The 15191-nt window shown below is 36.9% G+C and overlaps 4 protein-coding genes across 4 annotated transcripts; 1 reads left to right on the top strand and 3 right to left on the bottom strand.

Annotated features, from left to right (window-relative positions):
* Positions 1-286: 286 nt before the first annotated feature.
* Positions 287-1283, bottom strand: LOC110610611. The gene is made up of 2 exons (XM_021750611.2): positions 1116-1283; positions 287-1040 (listed from the first exon to the last, which is right to left on the bottom strand). The coding sequence occupies exons 1-2, from the start codon at positions 1203-1205 to the stop codon at positions 771-773; spliced, it is 360 nt and encodes a 119-aa protein (XP_021606303.1). The 5' UTR covers positions 1206-1283; the 3' UTR covers positions 287-770.
* Positions 1284-1757: 474 nt separating this feature from the next.
* LOC110612109 (adenylyltransferase and sulfurtransferase MOCS3) lies at positions 1758-5781 on the top strand. The gene is made up of 11 exons (XM_021752782.2): positions 1758-2119; positions 2275-2367; positions 2599-2654; positions 3023-3087; positions 3333-3407; positions 3515-3593; positions 3985-4023; positions 4152-4260; positions 4564-4682; positions 4784-4900; positions 5188-5781. Exons 1-11 carry the CDS (start codon positions 1861-1863, stop codon positions 5578-5580), a joined length of 1404 nt encoding a protein of 467 aa, XP_021608474.1. The 5' UTR covers positions 1758-1860; the 3' UTR covers positions 5581-5781.
* Positions 5782-6567: 786 nt separating this feature from the next.
* Positions 6568-8772, bottom strand: LOC110611633 (keratinocyte proline-rich protein). Its single transcript, XM_043954948.1, has one exon. It carries the CDS (start codon positions 7523-7525, stop codon positions 6746-6748), a length of 780 nt encoding a protein of 259 aa, XP_043810883.1. The 5' UTR covers positions 7526-8772; the 3' UTR covers positions 6568-6745.
* Positions 8773-10104: 1332 nt separating this feature from the next.
* Positions 10105-13078, bottom strand: LOC110611232 (GDP-L-galactose phosphorylase 2). Its single transcript, XM_021751421.2, has 7 exons — positions 12299-13078; positions 12096-12217; positions 11925-11984; positions 11543-11785; positions 11248-11433; positions 10859-11107; positions 10105-10763 (listed from the first exon to the last, which is right to left on the bottom strand). The coding sequence occupies exons 1-7, from the start codon at positions 12432-12434 to the stop codon at positions 10398-10400; spliced, it is 1362 nt and encodes a 453-aa protein (XP_021607113.2). The 5' UTR covers positions 12435-13078; the 3' UTR covers positions 10105-10397.
* Positions 13079-15191: the final 2113 nt, after the last annotated feature.

The raw sequence follows: 15191 nt of genomic DNA, 5'->3' as shown, positions 1-15191 counted from the left end.
GAAGATGAGGAATCTTTTGTGGACATAATGTTCTAAAGGGTCAATTTTATGCCGCAGATAACTCGCGAGCATGGATCCAATTCCAATATTATAGTAGTGATTATGCCTCTCCAAGCCAACTTCATCATAAAGGCAAAAACGACTTGGTGGAATCATATTGGCAAGGAGATTTTCTAATGTTATCTTCAAAAACTGGGTACTGGGTAGAGGATGATGAAGAAGAAAGTAAACTTTGTGAATGAAGACTAAAAAGTATATGCCCAGAAATATGACAGAAAGAAAAGGCTTAATCATGAAACCTAGGCAAATTATTGAAGAAAACTGAAAGAAACATGCTACATCCTTGCTACGAAATGCAGAAAACATCAACAAATTTTACATGGGAACAGTAAACAATATCAGCAATCCACATAAAATGACCAAGCATATATAGCTCCTCAGCTATCAAAGAGACTTCACAGAATTAACCATCAGTGATGACTTGAACAGGGGAATCATTAATCAAATCCAATTCTCAGTTCTTTGATAGGCAAGATTGTAATAGATCATCTATCTCCCCACATATTTGTAGAAAGGCTTCAAAGAGCTACGCAATTTACCCTTGGAAAAGCGGATCATCTTCTGCAGTTCCATGGAGAACTAGCTTTGGCCTTATCCGAGATTCATGTCAGTTTTCATTACTAGCTTCACAACTTTATTCAGCAATCTATAAACCCAGGAAATCCACACCCTGTTTTTCAATATACACACACTATTTGATAATTAGTTTACTATTCCTTTCTACGATAATCAGCACCCTGTTCGTGCTCCTTATACCTGTCCTTCACTGATTGAGTATCTCCATCCCCAGTAGAAGCCTCTTCACCGCCGTCAAACGTCTTCTTGACGGTGTGACTAGCCACACCTTGATCCGCCACATGGGTTGTCTCCTGATCAGCCTTTGCCTTCTCCTCCGCAACTCGTCTGAACTCATCAGCTAGCGAAGGTGCTCTCTCTTCTATTCCTTGCGCGGGATCTCCTGTGGTGTACTGAGTATATCTCTGTAAGGTGAAACTCAAGTTAATCAACCACGAGCTAATGAGAAATTAAAAGGTAAAGGAACTTGGGATACGTACCTTGATGTGGCAGTAGAGATGTGGTGTTGAAGGCATCGGAGGAATCAACGGCCGTGAAAGGTGGCGGAAAAGGAAGAGACGGCGATCCATTGCGTAAGATTCAGTCTTGCAAGAAAATTGGAGAGGTAAAGAACAGAGGTGTGCGTGTAAGAAGTAAAGGGTTGAGGATAATATGCTAAATGAGAAAGGGTATACGTACGTGTCTTTTCGGTAGGAACAGTTCTTTTGGCACGTGTGGCTATCTGGATTGCCGATTTGTTAGAGTCATGCAACGTTTTCTGAAATTCAAATATGAACTATATAACAGAAGATAATATTTTTTTATTATAAAAATAATATAATTTGAAAGAGTTTAACGACTATAACATTAGAGTTTTTTTTTATTAATTTATATATATAATTAAAATATGTATATTAAATATATAAATTTAAATAAATAATATATAAATTGATACTTTGTCATAACCTTAACTAAATATTTTATCTGATGTTGAAATTTGAGATTCACAACTACTACTATTTTAAATCCTTTTTCATATTATTTAATTAAAATTGTTGTAATAAAAATGATATTTTAAAATATGTTATTAAAATTAATTTTATTTTGATTGTCGAAAATATAAAGCACTAAATAAATTACTTTCAGCTAACTCAACACTAAAGTAGGGTTTCTCTGGGCTTTCCCGTTATTCTGTTTACCACTCAGCTTCATTCTCTGCGAGGCCAAACCCAAGCAACCGTTTCAATGGAGTCAAATGGAGGTGACGCTGGTCGGATCCTCGCCGAAATTCAAAGCTTGAAGGCTTCTAAGACTGACTTAGATAATCGAATTGCGGCTCTTGAATCTCAGCTTCGTCTCTTGAATTTCCATAACGATACTGTCTCCTCTAACGGTTCTTGTCCTTCAATTTCCAATCCTGATTTTGCTTTCGGCCACGATTTATCTCCTGATATGATTTACCGTTACAGTCGTCATCTCTTGCTTCCTGCTTTTGGAGTTCAAGGTTCTCTTTTTATCATGAAACTAATTAGATTTGTTTTTACTCTTCAACTGTAGTGATTTGACCACTGCTGGGTTTTGTAGCGTTCAAAGAGAAATTTCTTCCATTTGATACTGTGGTAGCTAGTGTGTTAATTCATTTTATCATATGAATTGTAGGGCAGTCGAATCTCTTGAAGTCTTCTATTTTAGTTGTTGGAGCTGGTGGCTTAGGCTCGCCTGCTCTGTTATATCTGGCGGCTTGTGGTGTTGGTGAGACTTGCTTTTTCTCGAGGCCTGAGACATCTTCTTGTTTTCGAACTTAAATTAAATAGTAGTATCCTTAAGGCGTATATATTGGTGTTCTTATAGCACGTAAATTTTCTCTGAGTTTCTGAAATGTTAGAAATCCTTCTATAAATGATCCCATTATAATTCAAAATGGTAACTGCAACATAAAGCTACTTTTTTTTTTCTTTTAAAATTTTTGAGCTTACTTTGCAGGCCGATTGGGTATAGTTGACCATGATGTTGTTGAGTTAAATAATATGCACAGGCAGGTATGAAGATCAGAACACTTTGCTTTGGAGATAATTATTGTTGTTGATTTAGTAATTATAGTTATACAGTAATAAACGGCAATGAGCAAAATTCAAGCTACACAAGTGTATGTAGGCGAAGACATGTAACGTTCTTTTTTTCTGCATGCTTGTCACCCCATTTATAGAGTTGGGTTTCACCGTGTGCACATATGTCTTTTATTGTTGAACCATCATCTTGGAGCTTGAAACTTTCTTATTCTAGTAATCTTAGATATTTATTTTCCTTTTCTGCTTTGTTCTTTATCAATTACTTCTTCTCACATCTCAGGGCGTGTACTAGTTTACTATTATCATTATTATTGTTGTTGTTATTGTTTGCACTTCAGGTTATACATACTGAAGCATTTATCGGTCAGCCAAAAGTGAAATCTGCAGCTGCTGCCTGTCGTTCGTATGTGCATATTCCTTAGTTTATGTTTGCTGCTAGTAAAATTTTTCATTTCCAAATGCATTTCAAAGTTTGACCAAGCTACATGTTGCATCAAAATCCAATGGATGTTAATTTTAAGTTGAAGGATTGGATATTTATGCTTGTGAAGGATGAACTCACTTGCTTCTTATTATATATTTTGGTCTTAGAAATTTCTTTTAAAACTTATGGTTTACATCTGTCTGATGTGCGTATTTATAATCCAGGATCAACTCCTCCATTCTGATTGTGGAACACCAAGAAGCTCTGCGTACATACAATGCCTTGGAAATTTTTAGCCAGTATCCTGAACATGATTAATCTAAGTTACCCTATTCTTTTTTTGGTCTGTCTCTCCCTGAGCATCAAGAAAACTTTTGTGGTTTCTGTAACTGGCAACGTTTCTTAGATATGACATAATTGTAGATGCAACAGATAATGCTCCAAGCCGTTACATGATCAGTGATTGCTGTGTGCTGTTGGGGAAGGTAAAATTACCTTCAAGTTCTTGTTTAAATGATTTGCAATTACCATTTGAACTGAGTGTAAATATAATCTTATAAATACCGGGAATGTTTTGCACTTGATTCATTTATTTTTAGCTTGTGTTAATATTGTTTTTCTGTCTCTGTAATTCCCTTAGGGGACTCAACTTGTAACTGAATGTCAATTCTAAGTGACAGTGGGGCTCAATGGTGTTCTACTTGTTTGTATATATGTTGCCAATTTTTCACAAGGATGTACACACAGAGTTAAAAACGCACATGATTATATATCAGTTCTGAGTCATGTTTTCGGCAACTTAGCTTAAAAGGAGTGTGTAATATTGATGCATTTTTTGTTTCAATAATTAATCACTTTCTACTCATGTACATGCAGCCTCTTGTATCAGGTGCTGCATTGGGATTGGAAGGGCAGGTATGCTCTGTCATCTTCTGTTTGCTGGGGCGCATGGGAATCCTTCAAGGATTCATTTACAAATTCTTCTGCATCTTAATTGCTATGCAAAACTCTAGTTCTCATTCTATCAAATTTTATTGCCCTAGCTCACTGTCTATAATTACAAAGGAGGTCCATGCTATCGGTGTCTTTTTCCAACCCCACCTCCTACAACAGCATGCCAAAGATGTGCCGATAGTGGAGTTCTAGGAGTTGGTATGTCAACAAATTTCTGTTTCTTGGCGATTTTCTGATTACTTGTCTATTATTATATTTTTGTACAAATTATGAACCCAACATTTTGGGGGAGATTTCATGTTTGATTGCTATCCAAGTTTTACAAAGAGGAATCCGGAAGGCTTACTTCAATGTTTAGTTCAATATCATGCCTACTTTTATGTTTAGGAAACTGCAGTGCTAGAGATCCATGTATTTTTCATTTACTTGCTTTCTCATGCTTTACTCCATTCTGTGCATGAACTGCTGAAGATAATGTCTATTGATTAATATATTTTGCAGTTCCTGGTGTCATTGGTTGTCTCCAAGCACTTGAGGCCATTAAAATTGCAAGTGGCATAGGTGAACCACTGTCAGGACGGATGGTTCTATTTGATGCGTTGTCAGCACGAATTCGAATTGTATGTTTTATCTTTCATATGTTTGAAGTTTCTTTGCCTTGGTTGTCGTTCAAGTCTACTCAATTAAGCAGTTGATTCATTTTATTGTTTGCGTTGCTTAGGTCAAAATTAGAGGCAGGTCATTACAATGTGAAGTTTGTGGAGAAAATGCAGCATTAACTCAGCAGCAATTTAAAGATTTTGATTATGAGAAGTTCACTCAGTCTCCTTTGGCTACAGTACGATTGCTTTATTCACTTGCCTTCTGTTTCCTTGTGCAAATTATGTTCTGTTCAAAATTGATTCATTTTACTTCCAAAGAAAGGTGAACCGAAACTATAGTGATTTGTGTGTATTTTGACCTTGTCATGTTAAATTTATATGTGCTTTGTTTGTCCTATTGCATCTATACATCCAATGCCTTTTTTTTTTTTTTTCAGATATTGCTTTAGTAGCAATTTTTTTCTTCTCTTATCCCTCTTCTCTCTCTCTCTCTCTCTCTCTCTCATTCTTTTGTGGGTTGCAGGCTCCATTGAAATTGAACCTGCTTCCAGCAGATTCCAGAATAGACAGTGGAGAGTTCAATGAGAAAATTGTTAAAGGAGAACCACATGTGTTGGTAGATGTACGCCCTGCCCACCACTTTAAGATTGTCTCTCTTCCCAATGCGTTGAACATCCCGCTATCAAGTTTGGAGGGTCAGTTGCCTGAAATCTCATCAGCTCTGAAGGAAGAGAGAGAGCGTAGGGGTATCGAATCAGAGTCCGGTGTGAGCCTGTATGTTGTATGTAGAAGAGGTAATGATTCACAGAGGGCTGTTCAATTATTACACAAGAAGGGCTTTAGTTCAGCCAGGGATATAATTGGCGGCTTGGAGGCCTGGGCAAATGATGTAGATCCAAATTTCCCTACATACTAAAAATTGAACAAGACATTATTTCTGTGAAATTATTATCAAGTTCCTTTTGTATTATTGTACCACTTTTCTACCAATTGTGAAACAAGAACAGGAAAGACCTGTTGAAGCATACATCTCTGTTTTCACAATGTCTAGATATTTTGATGTTGACAATGGGTTGCTTCTTGAACAGTAAAGTGGTTGGATTTGTTGGAGGCTCAAGAGATTTTAGCATTTGTTGCCTGAAAATGTTGCTCCTCAAAAGAGTAGTACTAACAGTTTATCTGCTTTTGATCTGTATTATTGTTCAAGCTTCAATGGCATATGGATTATGCTGCAATTTGTTGAGACCGTTGCATTTGTGGGATGGAAAAAAAAAAAGGCAACTAGTTCTGTGCTCGAATACAGATGCCCAACGTAATTTTGGGAAACCTTAACGGTCATTTGGCAACTACTCAAAAGGGATCTAGGTTCACTTGTTTTAAATGTTTGACATAATAAGATTGTCATTGCACGTGAATTTAAAATCCTTACATGGGTATCAGGACTCATATTTTCTATGTTATCCGTATAAATCTTATAGTTAAAAAATGTGTCACTTGTTAAATCCAAATTCGAGTTTTCATTAACCCTTGGTCCATAACTAAAAAAAGTGCTGATGTTATTTTTATTTTCTTTTATTCAACATGATAATTTAGTGATGATTCCTTATGCATCACCCACTTAATTTATAAAAATTATATGTCATTAAATTCATTTTTCTAATTTATTTAAAAACAAATCATTCACATCCTAATTATATTACCTTTTACACAAAAGAGACTCTGATTTCATTACATCCATATTTTAGAAATTTAGCTATAATTACATCTAAGAACAGAACTTTTCCAAAAGGATAATCATTGACTTATAATTTTCTGATTTTCAATCTTTACCAGGATAGAAAAATTAAAATTAAAATATGAAATTTATCATGATTTTAACTATTTAATCAGAAATCTCATCACAGATTGTAAATCGAAAGGCATTGTTATTATTTTCATAATATAGTTGAGGAGATAAGTCACAAGATTACATTAGAAAACACCACAAACCCAACATTTTATTTTCTCAAAATATCCTAAAACATAAAACAAGAAGAGATGCGCTAGCTATCATCTAAAACAACAAGATTAGTCAACCAATTTCAAGAACTTGGATTCGTTCCATTTCCTGCCACTCCATTGTCGCCTTCAGGAGGATGGCGTGGCCGGGGCCGTGGCAGTGGCCGTGGCTGCGGCCGTGGCCGTGGCTGCAGTTTAGGAGGAAATGGGACTCGAGGGCGAGGATGCCATGGAGGCAAAGGTTGGGGCTCGGGCTCGGGCTCAGGCTCAGGCTCAGGCTCAGGCTCAGGTTCAGGTTGAGGTTGAGGTTCAGGCTCAGGCTCAGGCTCTGGTTCTGGTTCTGGCTCAGGCTCAGGCTCTGGTTCGGGCTCAGGGATGGGCTTGGGCTTGGGCTCGGGCTCAGAATATCCACAAATCCCAAACACACAGCGGACGCCCCAGGGGCATCTATTTCGACAGCTGCCACAATGGAAAGGACTAATATTGACATCAATGCAAAATCCACGACAACATAGCCAACTAAAAGGACATGTAATTCCACAAAAACCACAGTTATTAACATCAGAAGACACATCAACACACTTATTTCTGCAACACATCATTCGAGCATTAGGCCGAGGGTTTCTCTCTCTGCATATCCAAGGCTGGCTCCTGCACCCACCTAGAGGTCGCGGGTGACGACGGGGATGAGGGTGAGGGTGAGGGTGAGGGTGGTGGTGGTGGTATATTGCTACTTTCTTGAGCCATGGAGACAAAGATGAAGTGCCAGTGGTCAAATTTTGCTCCACCGCACCGTCTCCTCTCGAGAAAAAAGAGAGCACCAATATAAGCAAGATAGCTACTAAACCATTGAGTAGCCGCATTATCTAGCTGCACAAGAAAATTAACAAGGGAAGGCCAAGGAGATATGGATTTATATATATATGTATGAATATGGAGTGTAAGTGTTTGTGTGTATGTCTAAAAGAAGGGGAGCTTGAAGGAGCTGAGGAGTTCATGTTTTTCTTACATGGTAGGACCAATGGCGACGCGTGTTATATGGGGGTGGTTATCGCCAACTACGTGATTAGGAAGAGGATGCTTCTTTTGCTTTGTGCCCATACAAGTGAAACTTTAACTTTTGCAATTGCAAACCCTATTGTTTAGGTGCAAGTTGTGTGAGCAAACTGTTTTTTCTATGATATTTCAAGAAAGAAAAAAGGCCTCTGTTTTTTGAGGACCTTTTTCTGGGAGGCTTATGGTCTCACGTTGTGTGCATGAGATGAGAGAGAGAGCCAGAGATTTGCTTGGCTAGCTGCTCATGTCATGGCCATCAAATGGGCTCCGAAAATGTTTGAAAGGGTGAGATCTTTCCCAATTTAGAGCCCTAATTTGAGCTGGAATTTAAGAAAATGGATCACATGGCAACCCCCAAGTTGTTTGGGAATAAGACAATGAAGTTGCCAATGAATCTGCAAAGATTTATATCAATGCCTTCGTAAATGGATATAGATTCATTACTTAAGACATTTCCAAATTATATGCCACAAATAAGAAGCAACCCATTCTTCCTCCAACTGTAAAGACTCAAACTGAAACTAATTGTAGACAACGTTTCTTCCTTTTGATTATCATTGAAAAGCAAAACATAAGGATTCACTGCTTCAGAGGTCTGGAACTGAAGCATAATCATTACTGCTCTGCTAGGATATAGAAATCCATAGAAAACTAAGTTAAGGTGGAGAAGAGGAGACCATGAATGAGATGATGACTTAAACAGAAATTCTGGGCCACGAATCCGAAACAACAGAAGAGCCTAACCAAGACAAATATTGATTATTACTGTTTTTATTATTTATTTAATTCTACTCTTAGATGAGTTTGAATTCAAATTTGTAAATTCCATAAACAACTCCAATATTATTTAGTCAATAACTTGAAGGTATATTATTTATTTTTCTGATTCTCTATTTTTTTATTAAAAATAATTTATAACAAGATATAAGTAATTTGATATAAATAAAGAATAAATTATTTAATCTAATAACAGATAACACGTATACCACGTTTGTATATTGTGTTGAATCAAGATTTGACACGCAATAACAAAGATAAGCTGTAATCAAACATAGAAAATGAGTAAAATTAATGGTATCATGTGATTAATTAATTTAAGTAATGAGTGATATTTGACTAAAAAAATTATTATTTAATGGTAGTGATATACTAAAATAAGTAATAATTAATTAAATATTATGAAAATAATTTTTTATTAACTATTTTCTCACTTATTAAATAATAATAATATTTTAAATTAAATAAAATTTAATAGTTAAAATTAATTAATAAATTTAGAGAGAGAATAAATAGTAAATTTTTGAGGGCATTATATTATAATATAATGATGGGAATCCAAAGTGGGTGAAATTAATAATATTATTATTTTAAGGCAGCATTTTAGAAAAACTTATCCAATAATTCATTCTCCAGAAGGCGAAGGCTACTTGCGCACTTGAAAGACACGGACAACACGTCATCTTCAATTTTCACGCCTGGCTCCCTTTTTCATTTTAAGCATATATTAATATTAGCAATCATTCAGCCATTTCATATGAGTGAAATAATTTTTAAAAAATTATTACTTACCTTTCATTCAAATATCATTCACCGACTCCCATTTATGTTAACTTTTTATTTTTTTTAAGAATAAGAAAATTATTTTGTTGACAATGAAATTAAAATATAATAATATTTTAATAAAATTTTAAATAATATAAAAATTAAATTGTAAATAATGATAATATTTAGAAATTAAATAATAATAATTTTTTTCTAAAATTATGAAGAGAAAATGAGAATTGGAATGAATTCAACCTCGGATTAAAGAAGTATCGAATTTTAAAACTGTAGTTCCTAAGACTCAAAATCAGCGTTTCTTTTTTAATTTCATTTACTAATAAATTTTCAAGTCTGTTTTGAAAGAAAAAAAGTTTGATTTAAAAATTATCAACATATTACAAATACATTGGTAAATTAAGTTTTTAAATCTCAAAAACATCATTTTTTTTCTTTTAATCATTTCATTCAATCAATTTTTTTTTTAATTTTCTCATTTTGTTTCATTTTCCTTATTTTTCTCTCATTTTATTTTATTCAATCCTAATTTCTTTTATTTTCTATCGTTACTTTTCTTTTATCACTTCTCCTCTTTTCTCTCAATTTTCTTTTGCATTCTCTTTTTATCATTTTTTGCTTTTCTTCCATTTCTTTTCCTCTCATTTTCTTATCTCATTTTCAAATTCCTGTAATGCGAAATTGCAAATGTTTAAACAATTTTGTGGATTGTTGAGGCCAAAAAATTTAATCATAAATCCATAAACATATCACCATGCATGAACTTCAACAAAACCAGTGATGATAATAGCCCCATGATTTATGTCTCACCTGGATTCAGGAAATCATATGAACCAACAAACAACCATTGTTTACATAAGCTGTTCCATATCATATTATACAATCCAACATAGTTTTATACAAACAGACATTGCTGAATACACAGCAGAAGACAGTGCTGAATACACAAACATGGATTTGGTACGACATGACGGCAAACCTAGGCTGTAAATACAAACCTAGTTTGTGCTTATTTAGGCTACTGCCAGAATTCACTCGAGTACTGATAATATTCATTACTTCATATATCACATCAAACACACTTTAAGCAACATAGCTGCTCTGCTCATCAGAGCCAAATCTTTACTGCTGAACTAGGCATTCATGAGTTCCACTCACCATGGCACAGTGAGAGCCCTTGTTGATTGCAGCATCCACTTCCTCAAGAGATTTGTTGTCATTTGGATCCTCAAGCAGGTCCTGACCATCATTCTCAGTACCATTGCTGCAGGAAATGGCTTCAAAGATGAGAGCATTCACTTCCTCAAATCTTGCTTCAGATAGAGAAACCTCAGCAAGCAGCCTCCATGCATTCTCCTCAGATGCCTCCTCATAGTCCTTTTTCCTCTTTAACACCATATGGCCACTGATTTCCCACACTGCTGGGTTCACTTGGGTGTCAAGAAGTTCAGGACTCACTTCCCCAAGAGCTTGTTTCTCAGCATAACACTGTTGATCCATTTGATATAATTGAGGACATGAGTCAATATATTGTCATAATGAGGAGCAAACAGACATCTTAACCATGTTTCTAAGTTCATTACCTGTGGCAAAAGAAAGATGCGCTTTCCACAATCAGATATGAGCACATTGTAAGGTATGTTGTTATCTTGAAGACAAATGCAAGCATCCGAGACGGTGTTTGACAAATCTTGCAGAGTATTGCCTCCCTCAAATAGAAGGCCTCTGACAGGGTAATTCACTAGCTCATAGATTTTCACTCCACTGTCCAAAGTGGTTATATTCTTAGTGGGTGCTTTCTCAATGGGAAATTGCACGGCCAAGTAGTAAGCCTGTTACATAGAAATGATCAAATTGATATTCCTAGAGATTTCTATCCATCTAAATATCATCAAATTGTTTTCTCCCCCTAATCATTAATACTGTCAGGATATTATTCAAGTTCACAGAAGTCATTCAGAAGGGTACAAACCTGGAAGTGAAGGTGGTTGATGGTAGCAAATGCACCCAAGCTGTTGTAACCTAATCGGAAGTACGGATTCCCAGCTTCAGCTGCCATGTGAAGAGCAAGCAAGAAGCTTTCACGGTCAATCCTCTGAGGCAAACACTCCAGAATACGTGGGATCAACAACACATGCCCATACTCAATAGGGCTAACCTGTAATATCAATGAAACAAAAGGCTTAAACCAATTTACTATAATTATTGGTGTCCTACTCGATCAAAGAACATCAATTGTCTAGTAGAAGAAAGAACCACAAGCCTACATTAATGGCAACCACACTTGGAGAATTATCAACATCAATGGGGGCACTTGGGAAGAACTGAACATCACCATCTTCACTTGATTCAAACTGGAAAAGAACCTCTTCTTGGCCAACTTTAGTGAAGTTGAATTTGTTCCCATCAAAGGGCTGAAGAACTTTGTCAACACGGAATTCAGTTGGCCTCTTCTTCAAATGCCGGCCCTCATTCAGCTGGGCAATGAAACCATACTGGCCCGGAATCACCTAAACCAATACAATCAAAGAATTTGGCATAAATCTCGTATCCCCAGCTCAGAAAACACTATGTTACAGAGTCTTTGAGTTCCCTATTGCAAGCCAAACTGGAAAAGGGGAAAAAAAAATCATAAATAGGAGAACGGACCTTGGTTTCACAAGCAGTGACATCATAGCGAAATAGCCCTCTCTGCACACGGTCCTCCCACTAAAAATCCAAGCAACGCAAAATTTTAACTTGAAATCGTGACTTCAACTATAACAGAGAAAGAAAACATGAATTTTAGTTTATAATTCTCCATTTTCTAAATAATTATACCTCCCCAAGGAGAAGAGACTCAAGGAATGCAACGGGAGGCTCGTTGTTCTCTTGTCCACGCACCTCCTTCTCGCAAACAATCTTGTTCAGTTTCTTGAAAGCGTACAAAGGGAGCTTTGCCCCTTTTTACAAAAAAAATCTCAGTAAATAAAAATCCATCAGAATCACACAAAAACAACAAGAGCGAGCGTTTTAGCAAGTACCTTGAATGCAACATTTCCGAAGGCAATTGCGGCCACAGCCCTCACTCCGGCGAGCACCCTCTTCCGCCTCCTCTTTCTGGAAATTTGACACAACAGTAGGAACCCTCTTGATCCTTAACATCAAATTATCACTCATCTTGGCTTACAATTCCCAAAACAATTAAATCCCAATAAACTTGCTGAATCGAGATGTAAAAGCTCTAAAATACTCTTATCTTGCTTACGGCCTACAACTTAATCTTATATAAATATATCCTAAAACTAATAGACAAAGGAAAGGAGGGAACCACCACCAGCAAGAAAGAGGAGATCGGAAGGGCTGCCGCCTTCAGAAGGCAAAGCACCACGTCCACCGTGCGGCGAAGGGTTGCTCTCGTTCACACAACCCTTGCGTCGTACAGCCCGGACATGTATTAGAGGCCGAGTTACTCTGTGTATAGCCGTGATGTCTACAACTTGTCTACCCTGGGTATTACCCCAAGAACTCCTCTCTTTCAAAAACAAAACTCCACCCTTTTAACTCCAAAACACCATACACTCGGGTCCCTTTCAAATAGAGAAACAAACAAGGCCTTCGACGAAAATTTCCGGAGGGCAAGGTCCGTTTTCTAAAATTTTTGACGTGGGTATTAGATTACAGGAAGAAGGAAGGTAACTGGGGACGTGGGTATTGGATTTCAGGAAGAAGGAAGGTAAATAGGATGTGGGTAGTTGTGAGATGAGAGGTAGTGGAGGAGAGGAGTTGTTATATAGATAAGAGGGAAGGGGTAGTTGTGGCTGAGATTGCCGTGAGATGTGTAGTAGGGGTAGTAATGCAATATTGAAACTTGAAAGTGACTTTTGTCAGAGAGAGAGAAGACGAGGACGATCGTATATGGTTGGCCGGAGAGGGACCACGAAGTCGCAGGGCATACGCATATGCCGATGGGCACTCTGTGTATTGGCTTTATTTTGTTGGGAAATTGCTCGAGGCTGTTTCTTAATCCCACTCATTTGGAAAAACTTGATTATGATCAAGATGCATTCTCACGCGCCCTCCTAGGAGGGTGAAACTACGCGTTGCGTGTTCCACGTGGGAACTGCTTCTGCTGTGAAAAATTGAGGTTTAATTTTTTTTTTTAATTATTTTTAGGTTCTTAATATATCAATTCTATTAATAAAACTTAATATTTTCGTCCTCTATGTTAATTTCATTAAATTATAAATTTCTCTATAATTTTTTTCAATTAATAAAATTAAAATACAAAAATTAAATTACTTTTTAAATAGGGAGAAATAAATATTAATTTTAATATAAATTAAATATTAAAACATATAATATATTTAAAAGTATTTTAATTATTTTAAAAATAATTAATGATAAATTATACTAATAATTTTTAATTTAAAAAAATAAAATATAAAAAGTAAAAGTTTAAATTTTAAAAATAAAATTATATGTATTACTTTTAATATAATTTAAAATTTCTTTTAATTAAATATCCGTAATGGAATTGTCTTAGTCGCAATAATTTCCATTCAACCTTGTGATTTAGGGGGGAAATTTTGGGCGATACGTAGCATTATGGAGTACTATTTAGAATTATATCTAAATTAAAATCAAATTTGTTGAATAATTAAATTGTAAAAAATATAAATTAATTATGTCATAAAAGACTTATTAAAAATACAATATAATTATATTTATTGCTAATTATATTCTTAAAATGTTGTTTTAGATTTTATAGAATTATAATATTTAAAACATAACCAGTGATGACCTCTGGGCTCACCTCACCCCAGTCTAGGGTCAGACCCATGAAAATAGTCCATTACTTAGAAATTCTCAAGCCACTCACGCGAACTGGGTCCAGTCCGCTCAGCCTCACAACCGGACTTCATCTGGCTTTCTCCACCAGGCCGGCCTGGTCTTCACTGCACCTCGGGCCGATTCCATTTGGGCCCAGCTTTGTTCCTATCCTTCGGCCCAGCCCGGAACCTGAAGAAGGATTCATCCATCCGCCTCGTAGACCCGCCTACACGCGCACAAAGAGAATCAGAGGCCATTACGCATGGGGCAGAGATCTGATTCCCTCGTACGTCCGTATCAGCGTAGCAGGGACAGGTGGTCTAATGATACTCGTTCTGTTAGCACGTCACTAGCAGACAAAAGAAAACATATAAAAGGAGAAATACTCCTCTTTATGTTTAAGCTTTTTCTAGTTTTATAGAGCCCATCATAAAAACCCTGTTTCTCTGGATCTCAAATCATCAATTGGCGCCGTCTGTGGGAACAAAGGAGATCTTTTCATCACCGGAGTTCCACTCTTAACCAAACCCACTGAGATCCACGATGGCTAATCATAATGAAAGCAACCTTAACATCCCAAATGACCTGAGCTCTGCCCAAGAGGGGCAGCAGTTCTCCTTTTCTAGCCCTACAACACTAAACAACCAAACACCCATTCCTCTCAAGCCCTCGCCAAGCTTGGCAGGGAATGCTCCCACCGCTACCTTATCCAATCAGGACCTTCAAACTATGGCCCTCCAACTACAGAACACTGCCCATTGGTTAGGGCAGATAATGCAACAAAGAGGCCTCAGCACCCCGATGAATACACTCCCAATGGTAGAAGAACCCCAAACCAATGAGCCCCAACCTATCCCCAACCGCCCTCAAACCAGCAATCGCGGTACCGGGGAAAGGGAGAGAAGAGCCGGAGAAGAGGAAGAGCCAGAGGCCCGAATCCATGGAAGGAGGGTGAGGGAGATGATAGAGAATGATGAGGCCGACAACTATTCCGCTGGGACAACCAGGTGGACCAGAAGTGATGCAGAGGAGGAGGAATATCGCCTGGAGAAGAAGCCCAGGCCAGAAGATGAGGATGTGGACCAGAAGCTGCAGAAGTTGAGA

The sequence above is a fragment of the Manihot esculenta genome, chromosome 3, assembly GCF_001659605.2.
Source record: "Manihot esculenta cultivar AM560-2 chromosome 3, M.esculenta_v8, whole genome shotgun sequence".
Lineage (NCBI taxonomy): Eukaryota > Viridiplantae > Streptophyta > Magnoliopsida > Malpighiales > Euphorbiaceae > Manihot > Manihot esculenta.
The sequence above is the reverse complement of the archived record's forward strand: the minus strand, read 5'-3'. Positions and strand labels throughout refer to the sequence as shown.